Source organism: Oncorhynchus mykiss, chromosome 16, assembly GCF_057628025.1.
Source record: "Oncorhynchus mykiss isolate SJ-2025 chromosome 16, ASM5762802v1, whole genome shotgun sequence".
In the NCBI taxonomy this organism is placed as follows: domain Eukaryota; kingdom Metazoa; phylum Chordata; class Actinopteri; order Salmoniformes; family Salmonidae; genus Oncorhynchus; species Oncorhynchus mykiss.
The window spans coordinates 40,847,501-40,869,938 of NC_143037.1; the positions used below are offsets into that span (position 1 = coordinate 40,847,501).

At 42.8% G+C, this 22,438-nt stretch overlaps 1 protein-coding gene across 2 annotated transcripts in view; it reads right to left on the reverse strand.

Annotated features, from left to right (window-relative positions):
* The window catches only part of LOC110491907 (LHFPL tetraspan subfamily member 3 protein-like), a 25,860-nt gene extending 13,328 nt beyond the window's left edge, over positions 1 to 12,532 (reverse strand). The window contains exon 1 of one of the 2 annotated variants that reach the window (XM_021565740.3): positions 11,435 to 12,532. In XM_021565740.3, coding sequence (XP_021421415.1) covers positions 11,435 to 11,840 — 406 coding nt within the window. In that variant the 5' untranslated portion in view covers positions 11,841 to 12,532. The remainder of the gene's footprint in view (positions 1 to 11,434) is intronic. The other variant, XM_021565741.3, reaches the window with a different exon arrangement.
* Between the last annotated feature and the right edge of the window lie 9,906 nt (positions 12,533 to 22,438).

Consider the following 22,438-nt stretch of genomic DNA (forward strand, 5'->3'; position numbering starts at 1 on the left):
CAAAAGATCGTTTTTGAGTGAAATGTCTCTTTAAAAGGAATATAGTAGGATGCTGCAGGAGTAGCTAGCTGTAAACTGAGTAGAGATCGGAGCAGAGTGTGTCATGCTTAGTTCTGTTTAATATTTCAGGGAGAAAGGGTCAGGACATGAGTGAGAGATGAGTTGATGGAGGTCCTATGGGAGATGGGGTGAAGAGTTAGAAACCACTGGCCTGTAGAAATCAGGCTTTCCTCTTTCAAGTTATGCACTATTATTTTGGAGGGACACATAACAATTAGCATATCTTGTACTTCTGGGAGAACAGCTATCGAATACACTTGCATGGCCTTACAGTGGCAATAAAAAGTATGTGAACCCTTTGGAATTACTTGGATTTCTGTATAAATTGGTCATCAAATTTGATCTGATCTTCATCTAAGTCACAACAATAGACAAATATAGTGTGCTTAAACTAATAACACACAAATTATTGTATTTTTCTTGTCTATATTGAATACATCATTTAAACATTCACAGTGTAGGATGGAAAAACGATGTGAATTCCTCGGCTAATGACTTATCCAAAAGCTAATTGGAGTCAGGAGTCAGCTAACCTGGAGTCCAATCAATGAGATGAGATTGGAGATGTTGGTTAGAGCTGCCTTGCCCTATAAAAAACACTCACAAAATGTGAGTTTGCTATTCACAAGAAGCATTGCCTGATGTGAACCATGCCTCGAAAAAAAGAGATCTCAGAAGACCTAAGATTAAGAATTGTTGACTTGCATAAAGCTGGAAAGGGTTACAAAAGTATCTCTAAAATCCTTGATGTTCATCAGTCCACGGTAAGACAAATTGTCTATAAATGGAGAAAATTCAGCACTGTTGCTACTCTCCCTAGTAGTGGCCGTCCTGCAAAGATGACTGCACGAGCACAGTGCAGAATGCTCAATGAGGTTAAGAAGAATCCTAGAGTGTCAGCTAAAGACTTACAGAAATCTCTGGAACATGCTAACATCTCTGTTGACGAGTCTACGATATGTAAAACACTAAACAAGAATGGTGTTCATGTGAGGACACCACGGAAGAAGCCACATTGCTGCATGTCTGAAGTTTGCAAAAGTGCACCTGGATGTTCCACAGCGCTACTGGCAAAATATTCTGTGGACAGATGAAACTGCAGTTGAGTTGTTTGGAAGGAACACACAACAATATGTGTGGAGAAAAAAAAGGCACAGCACAGCACACCAACATCAAAACCTTAACCCAACTGTAAAGTATGGTGGAGGGCGCATCATGGTTTGGGGCTGCTTTGCTGCCTCAGGGCCTGGACAGCTTGCTATCATCGACGGAAAAAGGAATTCCCAAGTTTATCAAGACATTTTGCAGGAGAATGTCTTAATAAACGCCTTCTGGAGTGGCCCAGTCAGAGTCCTGACCTCAACCCGATTGAGATGCTGTGGCATGATCTCGAGAGCAGTTCACACCAGACATCCCAAGAATATCGCTGAACTGAAACTGTTTTATAAAGAGGAATGGTCCAAAATTCCTCCTGAACATTGTGCAGGTCTGATCCTCAACTGCAGAAAATGTTTGGTTGAAGTTATTGCTGCCAAAGGAGGGTCAACCAGTTATTAAATCCAAGGGTTCACATACTTTTCCCACCCTGCACTGTGAATGTTTACACGGTGTGTTCAGTAAAGACATGAAAACTTATAATTGCTTGTGTGTTATTAGTTTAAGCAGACTGTGTTTGTCTATTGTTGTGACCTATATGAATATCAGATCACATTTTATGACCATTTTATGCAGAAAAGGGTTCACATACTTTTTCTTTCCACTGTCTGTCTTTTTCCATTTTGGTCAGCATGCTATCTATTCCTCTCTTGATGTGTTTGGGATGGAGTGTGTGATTGATTTCTCCTCCTTCTGTCTAACACAGTTGCAGGGCACCAGCGAAATGACAAAGAGGGGCTAAACTTATCGATTCCACCTGGGCTTTTCCGGTACTCGTTAAGAAAAACGAGACTTGTGTCTTGGGGGTGTTATTCTATGTGGGTGTGTTATGTTTGCTATTTCGTATACTGGCAGTAATGTCATTTGTCCCTCTTCAGTCACCGTCCAGAACAGGCCACCGCAAAGATGGTGGATAACTGAAGATGTCCCACTCAGGCTGTTTACCATTGAGGAAAAAAATGGCCAGTTCCAGTCTGCTTAACAGGGTTGCCCTCCCAGAAGCACCAATGCATTAGCAACTGGGTCTGGTCTGCTTAGTTTATTGACTGTAAATGAACCAGGAAAATTGAGGGAGAGAGATGTCTCGCTTCTTCTTCCGTTTCTGGCTCCGTACTGAATGGCTTAGCAACCGCGTGACCCAGCATGACAAACTTGAACATGGTTAGTCAGGGAATCCTGCTTCGAGCGTACTGCATTTCCTGCTTTCTAGATGTAGCTACTGTATCTTTGATGAAGATTGTGTTTGTGCTAACGTTAGGACACGAATGTGAGGATATTTCAGCTGGAGAAAAAACCCAAGCCGCTCGTATATGAAAAATGATGCTCGTTCTTTCAACATGACATTTGCGACAAAGTCTTGCATATATTGTTGTCTAAAAAGGTCTGAGGCGCTTCATGCTAATGGTTAGTTCAGCTGTCTGTAAATAAATGAGGTTTCAGGTTGATTCTGGTGAGTGATTGGATAGTGTGCACTGCAGCACATCGGGTAGCTGTGATACGGATGATTTGATTACTGCCGGCCGTGATTAGAATGTGCCAGGCAGTGGTCCCGTGTGGGCAGGATTGAAATCAAAACCCAACCGTCATTAAGTTGTGACATCCTCAGGTCCACAAATCTCACAAAACTCTGTTTTGGAATATATTGACTTTATGAAATGATCCTACTTACACATGTTAGTACATTTTGGCACAGAAATACACTTTTGGGATGAATAGTGATGCAACACTAAAAACAACTTCTCTGGTTGAATACGGCCTATGTTGCATCACATAGGCCGTATTCAACCAGAGAAGTTGTTTTTGCATTCAGTTGCACTTTAAAGGAGCATTCGCCGGAGACAGAGTGGAGCAAGACAAGCAGTTCAGAGATCCTGTTTTATAAACTCACTAAGAAAAACAGAGAAAATATGTGTATTCCTTTTCTGTCTCTCGTCATCCAACTTTCCTGTCCACGATGTAACTGCAGTAGGGATAATGAGAGAACAGTACAGTTTATGGTTTTGTATAGTACAACATACAACATTGAGCTTGCCTGACTGAAGAGGAGAACCATGATGGTACTCTCCATGAGGAAGGTCACGGGCACTGAGAAGAGCAGCTGGTACTCTTTGTCCTCTTCCCAGGGCCGGCCCGCTGTTGGCACCACGCTCTGCCAAAGCTCTATGCCACGTACCAAGATACAGCAGCTGATTAAACTATCATCTCCTCAGTGGTGAGAGCATTAGCCCCATAGCCAACACTATCAGGCCACTCACCTGTACACAGGGTAGCAGATGCAGCCTCATCGCAAGGCTATACCCTGTACCAAGTTGGAGCTGATCCAGTAGCCACTGGGAATGGGAAAGGGCCTCAATTGCAAAAGTGCCTTCAGATTCAACCACAAAGACTAGGGAGGTTTTCCAATGCCTCGCACAGAAGAGCACCTATTGGTAGATGTGTTTAAAAAAAAAGTAGATATTCGATACAGGCATCGTTCCTAACTCAGTTGCCGGAGAGGAAGGAAACCGCTCAGGGATTTCACCATGAGGCCAATGGTGACTTTAAAACAGTTACAGAATTGAATGGCTGTGATAGGAGAAAACTGAGGATGGATATACAACATTGTAGTTTTTCCACAATACAAACCCCTAATTGACAGAGTGAAAAGAAGGAAGCCAGTGGAGGATACATACATCCTGTTAGCAATAAGATACTAAAATAATACTGCAACAAATGTGGCAAAGCAATTTACTCTTTGTCCTGAATACAAAGTGTTATGTTTGAGTCAAATCCAATACAACACAATACTGTACCACTCCATATTTTCAAACATAGTGGTGGCTGCATCATGTTATGGGTATTCTTGTAATCGTTAAGGACTGGGGAGTTTGTCAGGATAAAAAATAAGCGGAATGGAGCTAAGCACAGGCAAAATCCTAGAGGAAAACCTGGTTCAGTCTGCTTTCCACCAAACACTGGGAGATGAAGTCCCCTTTCAGTGGGAAAATAAATAAAAACACAAGGCCACATCAACACTGAAGTTGTTGACCAAGAAGACAGTGAATGTTCTTGACTGGCCGACTTACTGTTTTGACTTAGCAAGACCTGAAAATGGTTGTCTAGCAATGATCAACAACCAATTTGACAGAGCTTGAAGAACTTTGAAAATAATAATGTGCAAATGTTGCACAATCTAGGTGTGAAAATCTTTAGAGACTTACCCACAAAGACTCACATCTGTAATTGCTGCAAAAGATGATTCTAACATGTATTGAATAAGGGGGTTGAACAGTTATCTAATCAAGCTATGTTTTATTTTTATATATATATATATATATATTTTTTATAGAGAGTTTTTTGTGTAGATCGTTGACAAAAAAATTACAATTAAATCCATTTTAATCCCGCTTTATGTGATGAATACCAGCATGTATACCACAATGCATGTTTTTTCTAATTTCATAAAAGTGCATAGTGAGTGTCCTGTCATCCTAAGAGTATGGAAATATTAGTTCATGGATTCTCTGTTCCTCCATCTTGCTGATGGTTGAACATTCTTCCAACCAAACAAACTGACTCTGCAGATCAGAAAGGAGAGTGGACAGATGAAGAAAACAACAATACAAACAGAAAAAACTGCTGATATTTTTCTGCTCTCAGTCTGCTGACTGTTGAGGTATTCTTACTCCCACACGTTTGTGCATATCTCATGAGTCGATCCACCTCAAAAAGCACACAGAAGAGGTTTTCGACACCCACCATCTCAGATTGTCTGAAAACGTTTCTGTAGTTAGACACAGATAAGATTAGTATCCCTGAAACATTATTTTGTTGAAAGTTTATTTGAACTATGAGAAATTAAGCTTATTTGATTGCACCCAAATTGGCCATTTCAATTCACAGGATTCATATCATAACATATCACCAATAGCTTTTGCTCATGATGAAAAGACATTGTATGGTCATCCATACAAGTCAAGCCAGTCCTCCATGAAAGCAATTCAGTTTGTCATTCTCTTAGCAACCTAATGCTTTAACCCAACTCTTCTCGAATAGTCCAACAAATGACAGCTCTCTGAGAGGGCTATCCCTATGATGCAATTATCATATTAAGACTTTTCCTACAAGACCAAAAATGTGATGGAGAAATGGGCTAGTGACTAAAATGTTGTGAAGACCCAAATAAAACCATTACATAGCAGTCGTACCCTAAAATGATTAGGAAACATCTCCTATATGTTGTTTGATGAGTGACATTTACAATTAAACCCAACCCAATACATTACCATGACAGTGCTTTCAGAAAGTATTCACACCCCTTGACTTTTTCTACATGTTGTTGTCTTATAGAAATCATTTAAATGGATTACATTGACCATTTGTTTTGTCACTGGCCTACACACAATACCCTATAACGTCAAAGCAAATTATGTTTTCCAATTTTTTTTTACAAATTAATAAAAAATGAAAAGCTGAAATGTATTGAGTCAATAAGTATTCAACCCCTTTGTTATGGCAAGCCATAATAAGTTCAGTAGTAGAAATGTGCTTAATAAGTTGTTTGGATTCACTCTGTGTGCAAAAATAGTGTTGAACCTTTTCCTCCAGTGGGCTAAAACAGGCTCACACAGAGTGTTTCTTGGTAGTCTTAGTCACATCTACTTTGAAACAAAAGTATACACCTCACACACATGGTTATGTGCTTACAAATGTAAGACACCTGTACCATGTCAGATATAGACATGGGGCGGCAGGGTAGCCTAGTGGTTAGAGCATTGGACTAGTAACCGAAAGGCTGCAAGTTCAAACCCCCGAGCTGACAAGGTACAAATTTGTCATTCTGCCCCTGAACAGGCAGTTAACCCACTGTTCCTAGGCCGTCATTGAAAATAAAAATGTTTTCTTAACTGACTTGCCTAGTGAAAATAAAATAAATAAAATAGAGTTGAAATGTATTCGATGTTGAGTTGAGACTGAAATATAATAACCTTTTCATATGGAAACACCACATTTTCGACGGGTTTATTTAAATCATTTGTATTAATTATGAAATAACATTCCACCCATGAGGCCACTAGAGGGCTATTTGGTCATTTGACTGCAGGATATGGCTGACTACCTGTAAGGTCCCTCAGACAAGCACTGAATTTCAAACACAGATTCAACCATAAAGACCAGGGAGGTTTTCCAATGCCTCGTAACGAAGGGCACCTATTGGTAGATGGGTAAAAAAAAGCAGACATTGAATATCCCTTTGAGCATGGTGAAGTTATTAATAACACTTTGAATGGTGTTCAATACACCCGGATAGGAATGAAACCGCTCAGGGATTTCACCATGAAGCCAACGGTGACTTAAAAACAGTTACAGAGTTGAATGGCTGTGATTAGGAGACAACTGAGCATGGATCAACAGCCTTGTAATTACTCCACAATTACCAACCTAATTGACAGAGTGAAAAGAAGGAAGCCAGTGCAGAATAAAAAATATTTCAAAACACGCATCCTGTTGCAACAAGGCCCTAAAGTAATACTGCGGTACATGTGGCAAAGCAATTAACTTTTTGTCCAGAACTCAAAGTTTTACTGTATGTTTGGGGCAAATCCAATACAACACATTACTGAGCACCACTCGCCATATTTTCAAGTATAGTGGTGGCTGCTATGGGAATGCTTGTAATCTTTAAGGACTCTGGAGTTTTTCAGGATAGAAAAATGACAGAATGGAGCTAAGCACAGGCAAAATCCTTCAGGAAAACCTGGTTTAGTTTGCTTTCCACCAAACACTGTGAGATGTGTTTACCTTTAAGCAGGGCAATATCCTAAAACACCATCTCCACTGGAGTTGTTTACCAAGAAGACGGTGAATGTTCCTGAGTGGCATAGTTACAGTTTTTACTTCAATCAACTTGAAAATCTATGGCAAGACCTGAAAATGGTTGTCTAGCAATGATCAACAAACAATTTGACAGAGCTTGAAGAATGTTGAAATGAATAGTGGGCAAACGTTGTACAATCCAGGTGTGGAAAGCTCTTTGAGACTTACCCAGAAAGACTCACAGCTGTAATTGCTGCCAAAGTATTGACTCAGGGGTGTAAATAGTTACGTAAATGAGATATTTCTGAATTTCATTTTCAATAAATTTGCAAAAATGTCTAAAAACATGTTTTCACTTTGTCATTATGAGGTATTGTGTGCAGATGTGTGAGAAAAAAGAAATATTTAATCCATTTTTAATTCAGGCTGTAACACAACAAAATGTGGAATATAAATATATATATATAAATAAATAAAAATCAGTATATAAATATACTGAACAACACTATAATCGCAACATGAAAAGCATTGGTCCCATGTTTCATGAACTGAAATGAAAGATCCCAGGAATTTTCCATTCACAATTTGTGCACAAATTTGTTTGTATCCCTGTTAGTGAACATTTCTCCTTTGCCAAGATAATCCATCTACCTGACAGGTGTGGCATATCAAGAAGCTGATTAAACATAATGATCAGAACACAGCTGAACGTTGTAATTGGGACAAAATGTTCACTCTAAAATGTTCAGTTTTGTCACACAACACAATGCCACAGTTGTCTGAAGTTTTGAAGGAGTGTGTAATTGGCATGTTGACTGCGGGGATGTCCACCAGAACTATTGCCAGAGAATTTAATGTTAATTTCTCTACCATAAGCCGACTGCAAAGTCGTTTTAGGGAATTTGGCAGTACGTCCAACTGGCCTCACAACTGCAGACAATGTGTAACCATGCCAGCTCACGACCTCTACATCTAGCTTCTTCACCTGAGGGATTGTCTGAGACCAGCCAACAGGACTGCTGATGAAACTGAGGAGTATGTCTGTCTGTAATTAAGCCCTTTTTTGGGAAAAACTCATTCTGATTGGCTGGGCATGGCTTCCAAGTGGATGGTTTTGGCTCCCAAGTGGGTGGGCCTATGCCCTCCCAGGCCCACCCACGGCTGTGCCCCTGCCTGTTGCGTTTATATTTTTGTTCAGTATACTTTCTGAAGGCATTGTATTTGGGATTTTTACCATTGAAGACCATAACATTTAAACCATTAGAACTCCTGTAGCCTATTGGTTTGCTTGACAAGGAATGGTCTAACTAACCAAACCTTTATTGAAGGGAATAAACTACACACACTTGGGCCATTTCCCAGATACAGCTTAAGCCTTAGGCAGTCAACCCAACACTAGCAGATCTCTGTTGGTGTGTGGGCACACTCTTAGAAAAAAAAGGTGCTATCTAGAACCTAAAAGGGTTCTTCGCTATCCCCATAAGATAACTCTTTGAAGAACCCTTTTGGGTTTCATGTCGGGTTCTACACGGAACCCAAAAAGGTTCTACCTGAAACCAAAAAGGGTTCTACCTGGAAACAAAAAGGGTTATTCTATGGGGACAGCCAAAGAACCCTTTTGGAACTCTTTTTTCTAAGAGTGCATTTAGTTACACAAATATACTTCATTGAGCAGATTAGATTCAAGAGAAGGACAGTTTGTATGTGTTTGAATTGCTTTCATGGAGGACTGGCTTGAATTGAAAGGATGATCACACCATTTATTTCCATCCTGAGCGAAAGCTATGGGTTTTCTACCCAAAGTTGCAAAGGGTTCCATTTAATACATGGATAAAGGCTGTGGCAGTAATAGCAGAACAGCAGCATCTAGTGGGCAAAACCTGGTACTAATTCACTAAGAATACATTACATAGTATGAATAAACAATACTCCAAGCCACAGCTTCATATAACTTGTCAAACATAGAGAACTGATACTGTATACTGGCCATTGGGGTGGGCTTGGTGTGGAGTTGGGGCGTCTCCAAGTGGCTTTCGACCATTTATTTGGATTACTGAGATCTTAGTCATTGTTAAGATGTGATTTGGTCCAAATTGTCCATTATTCTTTAAAATATTCTTCAAACTTGCCATATATTTGCCGATCTAAGTCAAAACTGTAACTAGGCCACTCAGGAACATTCAATGTCGTCTTGGTAAGCAACTCCAGTGTATGTTTGGCCTTTGTCACACCCTGATCTGTTTCACCTGTCTTGTGCTTGTCTCCACACCCCACCAGGTGTCTCCCATTTGTCCCCATTATCTCCTGTGTATTTATACCAGTGTTTTCTGTTTGTCTGTTTCCAGTTCATCTTGTCTCATCAAGCCTACCATCATGTTTTTCTGTATGCCTGTTTTTCTGGTCCCTGTTTTCCAGTCCTGCTGGTTCTGACCATTGCTGCCTGCCCTGACCCTGAGCCTGTCTGCCATACCATTCTGCCTTCCCTGACCTCGAGCCTGTCTGCCGTCCTGTACCCATCTGACTCTGACCCGGTTTACGAACCTGCCTCATGCCTGCCCCTTGCCTATTAATAAATATCAGAGACTCAGACCATCTGCCTCCTGTGTCTGCATATTGGTTTCATCCTGTGACGTTATAGCCTTGTGTTTTAGGTAATTGTGCTGCTGAAAGGTGAATGTCTCCCAGTGTATGTTGGAAAGCAGACTGAACCAAGTTTTTCTCTAGGATTTTGCCTATGCTTAGCTTTATTCCATTTCTTTTAATCAAAAATAACTTCTGAGTCCTTGCCAATGACAAGCATACCCATAACATGACGCAGACACTACCATGATTAAAACTATGAAGCGGTACTCAGTGATGTGTTGTGTTGGATTTGCCCAAAACATAACACTTTGTATTCAGGAAAATGTAATTTATTTGCAAATGTTTTACAGTATTACTTTAGTGCCTTATTGCAAACAGGATCCATGTTTTGGAATATTTTTTATTCTTTACAGGCTTCCTCCTTTTCAATCTGTAATTTATATTAGTTGATCCTTCCTCAGTTATGTCCTACCACAGCCATTAAACTCAGTAACTGTTTAAAAATCACCATTGTCCTCATGTTGAAATCGCTGAGCGGTTTCCTTCCTCCCCGGCAACTGGTTACCGCCCTACCAACAGGTGCTCTTTGCGAACCATTAGAAAACATCCCTGGTCTTTGTGGATGAATCTGTGCTTGAAATTCACTGATCGACTGAGGGACCTTTACAAATAATTGTATGTGTGGGGCACAGAGATGTGGTAGTAATTGAAAATCATGTTTAACACTATTATTATTGAATCCATGCAACTTATTATGTGACTTGTTAAGCACATTTATACTCCTGAACTTATTTAGGCTTGCCAAGGGTTGAATACTTATTGACTTGAGACATTTCAGCTTTTCATTTTGAATTAATTTGTAAACATTTCTAAAAACAGAATGACATTTTGACATTATGGGGTATTGTGTGTAGATCAGTAACACAAAATCTAAATGTAATCCATTTTCAATTCAGACTGTAAACACAACAAATGCAGAAAAGTCAAGGGGTGTGGAAACTTTCTGAAGGCACTGTATGAATCATATAAATTGAACTGTCCAAATTTGTCAGAGTTAAAATTGTCTTTCAACAAAATAATGTTGCAGGAATGCTTATCGTATATTTTTCTAACTACATAAACCATTTCAAAACAATCTGAGATGGTGGGTGTCTTGCTGAAATGAAATGGAATGACCCGCATTGATGAATTTATAATCCACTCTGGGAGGTCCTTGAGGTATAGATCTAAGTGGGAGTGAGGGAATTAAGTTCCATAAATGACCTGTTTTCATTTCCCCCTACCTGTTTCTTCTATTTATCAAGAGGGCAGCTCTCTATGTGGTCAGGTCATGGTTGAAGGAATACATCCACCCAACAGAAGGAGGCCTTTTGTAGTGTGTTGACTGTTTTTGAGACTGATTTGTTGAGCAAATGAATGCTTCTTCTGCAATCGCTAGAGCTCAATGTGGGTCAGTATGACAATCTATAGGATATCTGTCTTCCTTCCACAGTTCCATGACTCATGACCGAGTGACAATGGAAAATGACATGAAGTCATCCAACTTCCACTCCCAGTAAGCCCAGCGAGTTTGGAATCTGTGTAGAAATGTGGAGTCAAAATGATTTTGTAGCGAGGTGAATCTAATCTGCCTGTAGATATAACCCATCATCCTTAGCAATAGCAGCAGCACAGGCAGCATGTTGCAATTTATTTTGACAAGGTTGTTTGCATGTAACTTGTAACCAGTAGATCCATGTGTTTTCAGTTGCCTGTGACAAACCAGTGAAAATCCTATACCCCAATATATTAATGTGCTGAAACAATATTGTGTAACTGAGTTTCCATTGATTTTACGTACCACATAGGAGCTGCATCCAGGCACAAGTCTTGTAGACGGTAGCGGTGTTGCAGAAGAAGAAGAGCGCCATGCAGGCGATGCAGCCCAGAATCAGCACCATGGACAGAAACACGAAGACCGACGCAGCTTTGAAGGCTCCGGAGGGGATGGAGCTGAACTCGGCGAAGCTTCCCGTGCAGGTGAGCTCTCGGTTGTGCGGTCCTCTTCCAACGCACTGGTGAAACAAGCCGAAGTAACCCACCTGCGGCGTGCTCACACTGTCCCCGATCCAGTAGGGCTGAATGAAGACCACCACGTTGATGATGGCAAAGCATATGGTGAATATCGCCCAGAGTACCCCGATGGCGCGGGAGTTCCGCATGTAGTTATCATGGTAATTCTTGGCGGCTTCTTGTGAAGGCAACATGTTTTCCACTATACTGTAGCTTTCTTTTCGTTATTTTAATGACTCACTCAGTCTTTGCGCGTCTCCGTTTGTGAAAGCTGTGATTGTAAATTTGGTAGCAGTGTAGCTATTCAGAATAAATCCTTTATATTAAAATACGTTGATTAATTATTATTATTGACTAGCCTTTATTTATTTATTTTTGGCTACCATATCATTGTAGATTCAACCTGCGAACCTACAAGCCTACACATTGTTGAATAGATACATGTATGTATAATACTGGTAATTAATAATGTATCGTTCCTTAGAAAAGAGAAGTGGAGTCCGAAATAGGATACTTCACAGTAATACGGTTTTGCAATATCCTCAACCAATGCTATCTTAAAAATATGTCCTTTAGTATCCTCATCCAAGCCCACCAGAAATGATAAGCTGTTGCCTGGTGCCAGTGGTGGATCCCCCGTTTACGTGTAGCATCTGAGGCATCCGTTGAGGGCTTCTTTGAGCTAGAGATATCGGCGCACAGTCCCTAATTATAGAATTTACATCCAATTTTGAGAAAATGAAAACGTCAACTATGACCAGTCCGAGCTCGCGAAACCGACCTCCTCCTCCGCCACTCCATTATTGGGATTTTCCCTATTTGTCTCGCGCCCTCTTCCTGCCTCTCCCCTCGTCGTCCTGTCTCTCCTTGGATCTCTCGCGTGCTCTCAGAAGACGCTGAGCACTATTGATTGCGGCGCGTTCACGTACCTCACAATAACCAGCAGAGGGGTATTCTCCCCTCCTTATTATTTTACTACAATTATAACGATTGTTTGTATGCCGATTTAGGTTAACCATTTTGATTAGACATAGGCCTACCCACAGAAGACAGAATGTTTATTTTCTAAAGATGATCCCATTAAAGATGATCCTATCAACTGGTCAATATCAACTGTCTGTCAGCAAGTAATATGGGAATTGATTGAATGTTGTTTTAATCTTGTTTGTGATTGAATAGTTGTTTTCTCTGAAATCGATTACTCGCTAACGAAAATTAATCTGGCACTAACATTTTCATGAATATCTAGGTCAAGAGATCATGCCCACACACAGGGGTTGATAAGAGAATCACACAATAATTTGAATCTCTGTGTTAGGAAAAGTCTAGAATGTCTTTTTTACATTGAACTAGGCAAGTCAGTTAAGAACAAATTCTTATTTTCTATGACAGCCTAGGAACAGTGGGTTAACTGCCTTGTTTAGGAGCAGAACAATAGCTTTTTACCTTGTCAGCTCAGGTATTCAATCTTGCAACCTTACAGTTACTAGTCCAACACTCTGACCACTAGGCTACCTGCCTCCACAAAAAAAAAATGGTTAGAGGCTCCCCCTTCTGAGACAGCACACACACGGTTTATTAAAAAACAAACAGGACACAGCCAATGGAGTTCCACTGCACCGTACACACACACACACACACACACACACACACACACACACACACACACAGGCTTTGCTAGCCAGTGTGAGAGAGGCCTGCAGCACAGCAGTTGATTTAAGGACAGGACACATAGAGTGGTGGGATGCATTCATCCTTCACAGAGGTTGTTACTACTTCTGTGCATAGCATGCACTGAGAGATCCGACTGCAACACCCACTTGTGTTTCTGTGCCACTGTGCACCATGCAACATTTAACAGCATCTAATATGAGATATTGTCTGTATATATATGTTTTTGGTACATTTGTGTGTGCTGTGCTCAGGTTTTTGTCTTGAGTGTCAGTGTTATTATGTATGTGTATGTTTATTATTATGTATGTGAACTATATTTGTGTTTGTCTTTATGTTTGTCTGTGGCTACTCTGGGGTCTCATTCAAACAAAAAAAAAACGTTCTCGAGCTAGCTACATTGAAACAAGTTCCCTCAGTGTGAATTCACACTAGTCTTGACACACGCTGCCATCTGCTGGATATAAAAAGAATTGCAAGAATATTGTGTCACAGAGATACAAAAAAGAGACGCTTGTGTTTTATAAAACCAGGGGGCAGTATTTCATAACATCTATTTCCGTAAATGTCTTGTAACAATTGGTTTAATCTCGACAACAAGAACCGAATCTGCAGCTTGACTTTGTTAAGGCTGTGATCAGAGTCTGCAATTTGTCTGGTATATTTTCTTTGATTGTTCATGACTGAACTGCTTTATGGAAGAAAAAGTTAGCACAACAAAAGCAAGGGCATGTTGTCTTTATGCCGATAGAGTTATTGAACCGTTAGATAACGTCCAATCTTGATTTTTTGCTGTACAAATGGATGTGTTTGATGGAGCTGTAGACTCTTTCCTCATACCGCTTCTGACCTTAAGCTCTGAAACATTATTACTCCCAAGAAACCAGACATCAGAATATTGCTTACTCCAAGGCAGCATTCAGGCAGCGTTTGTTGCCATCCTAATAATGTATCATACATTGCTCAATTTCCTCAAAATCACAGTCAAGTTTCTGTAGTTCAGACAACAGAAGGCATGGTGAGTCATTGTTATCCATGTGTTTGATTATGCCAGTCCAGATGCTGTCTGAGAGGATAGTGATGTTGGTGATGCCGAATCTGAAGTGTCAGAGGTAGGCACTCTATCAGACACGTTGTCTTGTTGCCTTATTCCCATGCAGTCCCCTCCAACTCTTATGTGCCCTCTTATGTGCCACAGTAAGAGCTGAGATCATCTAGACACTTGCGCTATCTGAATTCCTCCCCAGAGATTGTAGATATATATATATATATATATATATATATAAAGCACCCAACAGAACCCAGTGCAGCCAATATAACTTTGTGTTTGTACATTACTTCATTAACTCTGATTCACAAGCTCCACTCTCCTAACTTAGTCCTGCTCATTACACTCTTCATGCCTGATTGCACTTTACCTTGTTTTGTGTGTGTGTGTGTCTGTGCTTCCTTATCTACACTGTGGAGATTGTAGTGGAGTGCCCTATTTTGAGCATCCAAACTGGCCTAAATGGTACTAGAAATTAAGCTGTATTAAAGCCCTAAAACATCTGTGGGTGTCACGGAAGTCTAGGAGTGGTGGGTGTAGAGTCAGGAGCAGAGAGCAATACTTCCAATGGATGCGTTTATTTCACATGGTCTAGCCAACAATCAGGCAATGACCATAAATCAGGTATATCTCCAAAAACCAGGAAACAAATTTCGCAGGAGAAAAACAACTTCACCACTGACAGTAGGAATAAGCCTTTACAAAAGCAGGCGGGCCACCAACAGATGACAACAATCAAGACGAAACCAACAGAAAAGAAAAAAGGGATCGGTGGCGGCTAGTAGCGCCGCCCGAACAGGGAGAGGAGCCACCTTCGGTGGAAGTCGTGACAGTGAAACCCCACCCCCCGCGGCTCGACCTGACACCGGGCGAGGCGCAGGGCGATCCGGATGGAGGCAGTGGAATAGCAGTGATGGATCCAAGATGTCCTCCACCGGTACCCAGCACCTCTCCTCCGGACCGTACCCCTCCCAGTCCGTGAGGTACTGCAGGTCCCTTACCCGGCGTCTAGAGTCCAGGATGGAACGTACCTTGGGTAAACAGGGCCTCCGCAGTCTGCAGGGCCTTAGGGAGACTGGGCAACTGGAGGACTTCGAAAACAGATCCACAAGGACCAGGATCGCGGTGTTTCCCTGAGACGGGGGAAGGTCGGTGAGGAAGTCCACCGACAGATGTGACCAAGGCCGTTGTGGAACGGGGAGGGGCTGTATGAGAGGTGTACCTCTGCCCCCTAGGCAGGTGTCTAGGAGCCTTACTCTGAGCACACACCGAACAGGAGGAGACAATAAATCGCACGTCCTTAGCTAAAGTGGGCCACCAGTACCTCCCCGTAAGACCACGCACCGTCCTCTCTATTCCCGGATGACCCGAGGAGGGTAGCGTGTGGGCCCACCGGATCAATTTGTCACGAACACCAAGCGGCACGTACTTCCAGCCCGCTGGACACGATGGTGGCGTGAGTTCTAACCGTGACGCCCGCTCGATGCCCGCGTACACCTTTCATACCACCGGTGCCAGCAGACATGAGGCCGTAAGTATGGGAGTAGGATCGATGGGCTGCTCCTCGGTATCATAGAGATGGGACAGTGCGTCGGCCTTAGTGTTAGGGGAACCTGGTCTATAAGAGATGGTGAAACGAAATCTGGTGAAAAACATGGCCCACCTTGCCTAGCAAGGATTCAGTCTCCTCGCTGCCCGGATGTACTCCAGATTACGGTGGTCAGTCCAGATGAGAAAAGGGTGTTTAGCCCCCTCAAGCCAACGTCTCCACACCTTCAGAGCTTTTACCACAGCCAGCAACTCCCGGTCCCCCCACGTCAAAGTTTCGCTCCGGAACGACGCTTCGGTGGCGTGCCGAGCGCAGTGACAGCACGGCTCCAACCCCAGCCTCGGACGCGTCCACCTCCACCATGAATGCCAAAGAGGGGTCCGGATGAGCCAATACGGGAGTATCGGTAAACCGCGCCTTCAGACAACTAAAAGCTCTGCTCGCCTCCGCTGACCACCGCAAACACACCGCCCCCCCTTCAGCAGTGAGGTAATGGGAGCAGCCACCTGGCCAAAACCCCGGATAAACCTCCGGTAGTAATTGGCAAACCCTACGAACCGCTGCACCTCCTTTACCGTCTGTCAATTACGCACAGCCTCAACGCGGTCACACTCCATCACCACCCCAGATGTGGAAATGCGATACCCCAGGAAAGAGACGGCTTGTTTGGAGAACACACATTTCTCAGCCTTGACATGCAGGTCATGCTCCAACAGTCGCCCAAGTACCCTGCGCACCAGAGACACTCGCAAGGCGCGTGTGGTGGAATAAATCAGAATGTCATCGATATAAACCACCACATCCTGCCCGTGCAGGTCCCCGAGAAGGATTGAAAGACGACTGGAGCATTCTTCAACCCATACGGCATGACAAGGTACTCAGACTGGTCAGATGTGGTACTAAACACGGTCTTCCACTCATCCCCCTCCCGGATACGCACCAAGTTATACGCGCTCCTCAGATCCAGTTTTGTGAAAAAGCGTGTTCCGTGAAATGATTCCACCGCTGTAGCGATGAGAGGTAGCGGGTAACTAAACCCCACTGTGATGGAATTTAGACCTCTATAATCAATGCACTGACGCAGACCTCCCTCCTTCTTCTTCACAAAAAAATAAACTCGAGGAGACGGGTGACGTGGATGGCCGAATGTACCACTGTCCCAGAGATTCAGTGACATATGTCTCCATAGCCACCATCTCCTCCTGTGACAGCGGGTACACGTGACTCCTGGGAAGTGCTACGTTTACCTGGAGGTTTATCGCACAATCCCCTCGTCGATGAGGTGGTAATTGGGTCGCCCTCTTTTTTACAGAAAGCGATAGCCAAATCGGCATATTCTGAGGGAATGCGCACAGTGGAAACCTGTTCTGGACTCTCCATCGTCGTTGCACTGATGAAAACTCCTATACACCTACCTGAACACTCCTCTGACCACCCCTTTAGAGCCCCCGTTTCCATGAAATCTTGGGATTGTGAATAGCCAACCAGGGAATTCCCAGCATCACTGGAAACACAGGAGAATCAATGAGGAAGAGACAAATCTGCTTTTTATGAACCCCCTTGCGTTACCATGTCCAGTGGAACCGTGACCTCCCTGACCAGCCCTGACCCTAACGGTCGACTATCTAGGGAGTGCGCGGGGAATGGTTGGCCTATCTGCACCAACGGAATCCCTAACCTATGGGCGAACCCGTGGTCCATAAGACTCCCAGCTGCACCTGAATCGACTAGCGCCTTATGCTGGGAAGAGGGGAAAAACTCAGGAAAAGAGATTAGTACAAACATATGACCAACAGGGAGCTCTGGGTGAGTCTGGTGCTGACTCACCTGGGGTGTCCGAGCAGTGCTCTGCCTGCCCTCTCGACTCCCAGACGAGCTCCTCCAGCACCGGTCGGCAGTGTGCCCTCTCCGACCACAACGGGTGCTGGAGGAGGCCTCCTCCTCCATTCACCCTAGATGCAGCACCCCCTAACTACATGGGTGTTGGAGCGGGAGTGCTGGGGGGGTGGAACAAACAGAACCCTCTCTGGACGCCCGCGAGCAGCTAGCAGGTTGTCCAGCCGGATTGACATGTCGATTAGTTTGTCTAGTGTGAGGGTGGTGTCCCGACAAGCTAGCTCCCTGCGGACGTCCTCCTGGAGGCTACACCGGTAGTGGTCCATCAGGGCCCTGAGTCTGGACTGAGTCTGGACCCTCCCAGACCGCGTTGGCCCACTCCAGGCCTCTGCCTGTCAGGCAGGAGACGAGGACGCTCACACTCTCCTCTCCCAAGGGAGTCGGGCGAACGGTAGCCAGGTAAAGCTCTAGCTGGAGCAAGAACCCCTTGCACCCGGCAGCCGTTCCATCGTACTCCCTCTGGAGCGCGAGCCGAAGAGCGCTGGGTCCAGATGCCGCCGGAGAAGTTGGTAGTGCAGGCTGAAGAGGAGCTGGAGACGAAGTAGGGAGGCCGCTCCTCTCCCATCTCTCCATCATTTGATCCATCGCCGTCCCAATCCGGTGTAGGATGGATGTGTGATGGAGGACACGCTCTTCCATGGATGGGATGGGGGGTGAAGCTGCTCCTGCTTACTCCATGTTCTGGTTCTGGCTTCTGTCACGGAATTCTAGGAGTGGTGGGTGTAGAGTCAGGCGCAGAGAGCAATACTTCCAATGGATGCGTTTATTTCGCTTGGTCTAGCCAAAAATCAGGCAATGACCATAAATCAGGTATGTCTCCAAAAACCAGGAAATAACATACAACAAATTACGCAGGAGAAAAACAACTTCACCACAGACAGTAGGAATAAGCCCGCACAAAAGCAGGCGGGCACTGGAAATTTAAATAGACCATTGATGAACTAAAATAAGCAACAGGTGAAAACAATCAAGACAAAAGCAACAGAAAAGAAAAAGGGATCGATGGCAGCTAGTAGACCGGTGACGACGACCGTTGAGTGTCAGAACAGGGAGAGGAGCCACCTTCGGTGGAAGTCGTGACAGTGGGTTATTGTTTGGGCACAGTTTTGTGATATAATGTGATGACTAGTAACTGTAATGTGTTCCAGGCTATCCTCTGAGCTGACAACTGCCCATGTTGCCATTATGATATCATTTCACCTCAGCAAAACTTGTGTGGTTGCATTGTACGAGTGCACAGGACGAAGAGGACAATAAGGACCAGGGATAGTCTTTCTCCCTGCTGTCTCAATAGGGGATTAGGCTTCTTTGGAACATTGTTTACCTCCTCTATCAGGGTTAGGAACTAGCTGGAGCATTGGCATCTCAAGGGTATAAAGACACTGCACGTCCTTTGTTTGCAGGTATAATGACAGTAACTTTCAGCCATGCGTGTTCTCTTCCCTGGCTAGCCCCTGGTCTGTGACAAGAAAACTAAACAGGAATTCACCCTGAGGGCAATTAAGTATTCCAGCAGATGGATGCAGCCAGTGAGGCCAAAGCAGAGTTTATCATTCTTTCACCCAGAAGATATAGAGGCTCCCCAAAAAGAGAGGAGTGGAAAATGGGCAGATAATTATTCTCTCTCTCTCTCTCTCTCTCTCTCTCTCTCTCTCTCTCAATATTTTTTTCCTGCGTGAAGAATTTCAATTTCTGCCTGATCAGCTGCCAAATTGAGTGTGCCTCCAGAACAATAGACATAGCCAGCAGGTATAAGTAACATTTATCCATCATCATTTGTTCTACTCGGCGACTGGAGCAAAGATACCATCACATTCACTGTCAGTTAGAGCTGAAGTGGGCTAAGGATGAGGGAGTCTATTACGCTTAATGGATCAATGCAACAATTGGTCTTCTTGTATGTGTAAGTCATTAAATGGTCCGGGTGTTTCAGAGGTTTAGCTTCAGTCTTTTATCTCTGGCTGTTTCTGTTTTAGTAAGGTCTAATTGATTATTTCTGTCTGATTGTTTGTAGCAGTGAAAGGCAAGTGATTCATCTCAACAATCCTGCTCCATACATCTCTCTGTAAATGATTAAGTGAAACTAAATTGTAGTTGTGTACCTTGTTGGAACTCTTTTACCTGGAAAATAAATAACTCATAAAGGGAAACGTGTTTCCTCTAATGATGGATGTGATTACTTTTCTTCCCCTCATACTGGAAACCTTAATCTTCCTCCTCAAACCCTTCCCTCTGGGTTCCCTTGGAGCAAACGGTGTGATAAGAACCAAAACACACACAACTGAGCCTTCTCTCGACCAGCCATCCTCTCTCAGGTCAAGTTCCATCCCTTCCTTGCATCAGTTGATGTATCATAATGCAAACCAAGTCACGTAGGGTGGCTTTCTTACCAGATTATAAAAACAACCTACAGGGAGGTTTCTGGATTCAATTAAACCTGTCTTACAGAGCAATGTTTCTATTTGTTTATGAAAGGCTTTGGTGTGAGCAGAAAATACGTAAATGTGATTATAGTAAATGCCTCTGTGATCCATAACTTTGATTACCTCTGAGACTAGGCTGACTGTGAGACTTTGCTCCTGAATTTAGTTTATTTGAATTTTCTTCATTAAATCTTAGCCGTTAACATACCTAAGTTTCAGTATTCTTTAGATTGATCAATCACAGACAAAGTTTTTTTGTGACCAATCTGCCTCAACAGTACTGCATTCTGTGAAAAGTACAGGTAGGCCTACAAAATGGCTCCCGAGTGGTGCAGCGGTCTAAGGCACTGCATCTTAGCGCTAGAGCTGTCACTACAGACCCTGGTTCGATCGTGGTGTGTAGCACAACTGGCCATGATTGGGAGTCCCATAGGGTGTCGCATAATTGGCCCAGCGTTGTCCGGGTTAGGGTTTGGCTGGGGTAGGCCGTCATTGTAAATAAAAATGTGTTCTTAACTGATTTACCTAGTTAAATAAAGGTTCAATTAAAAAATATAGTTTAAAAAGAGGTGATTGGAAGAGAAACAACAATCCATTATAACAAATATAAATATTCCAACAAACAAAGCACAAGGTCTGCATTACTAGGTGGCCTGTCTTAGAGGAGGGAAATTATAAACAATTCAAGATACTCAAGAATAAGTTCTCAAATGAATGAATGGCTTTCAATTATAGACTTATTTTTGTTCTGTATCCAGGACAAAAAGTAAGGTGTACATTTGAATATGCTTTGATTTGTTGCATAATTGCAGGATACAATGTGTGTATCCTGTATATTTGTGTCAAGCAAGCCAATAATATTATACAATTAAATTAAAAAAGATATAACAAACAAATGGATTGAAGGTTGAAATAGTATCAGAGAAAGAAACAAATAGTATAATCCTTGCAACAACAAAAAAATCCTTCTGCAAAAGTGTATCCCGTGCTTCTTACACCACCTGTCGAAAGCACTGGAAAATAGAAGTTGGTGGGAATCCCTCTGTACTGAGACGCTCGCGCTTCAGTTCTCCTGTAGGCTACACTGTGAAGGATGAATTGCTTTCCTCTCCAATGCAATGTATTTTACTCTAGGACTCGCTTCTTTCCAAAAGTCAATGAAGACGGATATGGCTCTACAACTAACATGTGGTTTGATTTAAGTTTTTAATGGTCGAGAATATACTTGAGATATTTCACCAAAAGAGCTTGAAACGTGCACATTTAAAGAGATGATGGCATCAATAGGGGAGTTCGATCCGCTGAACAACATCGTTCCTGCAACTAAAATTGAAGTAACCGTGTCATGCAGGTAAGGTCATGAATGTATGATACAATGTTAAATGGCGTGATTAGATCTTCTATAAGTGAAACATATTGTATTGAAAGTATGCAGATGGGACCCTTATGTGTGCTAATATAATATTTCAATTATTTAAAGCACATGTTCTGTATTCATATGAAATTAGTGTGCACACCAAGTTAAATATGTATCTTAATTTAGGCAACATTCGTATTGTTTTAGAATACCAAGCATAGAGTAGAAATATGATAAAACCATTGTTTCACCTCATGCATGGATTCTCATTCACCTCCTTCCTGATACACCTTCAAAGGTGCGCGGAGACGTGCCTGACCGCAGTGCATCAGCCGGGTGTAGTCAACAGTGCTAATGCATAATTTTCAGGCAATGAGACTGGATAGTGTTGTGGTATGGCTAGCGATTAATCACCTCTCACCTCGCAGGTGTAGCCTATGTAGAACCATACCTACAATAGACCTACCTGTGAACAAACCATTACATGTGTGGAGTATACAGTATTCCCACATTGTCCAAGTAATTGTCTTCATGAAAACTTTTGCCACATTATATCTTTCTCGTAATATAGTACTTCATAGAAAGCAGACTCCTCTGCCTCTATGCAGCCCTCAGTATCAAATGTGCCTGTTGTTGCCCCCTCGACATCCTTTTCACGGTCAAATGTTTTATCCCGTCAGTTGCCAGTGAGCGTACATGTGATTAAAAAACCCTGGCACTGTACATAACCTGTAAAATCGGTTGATTAATTGACACAGCAATCAATTTAGAAATATTTTCATACAATGGCAGGTCCAATATGATCTACACAGTCAGGCCCTAACCTTTTTATATTCATACAATGGCAG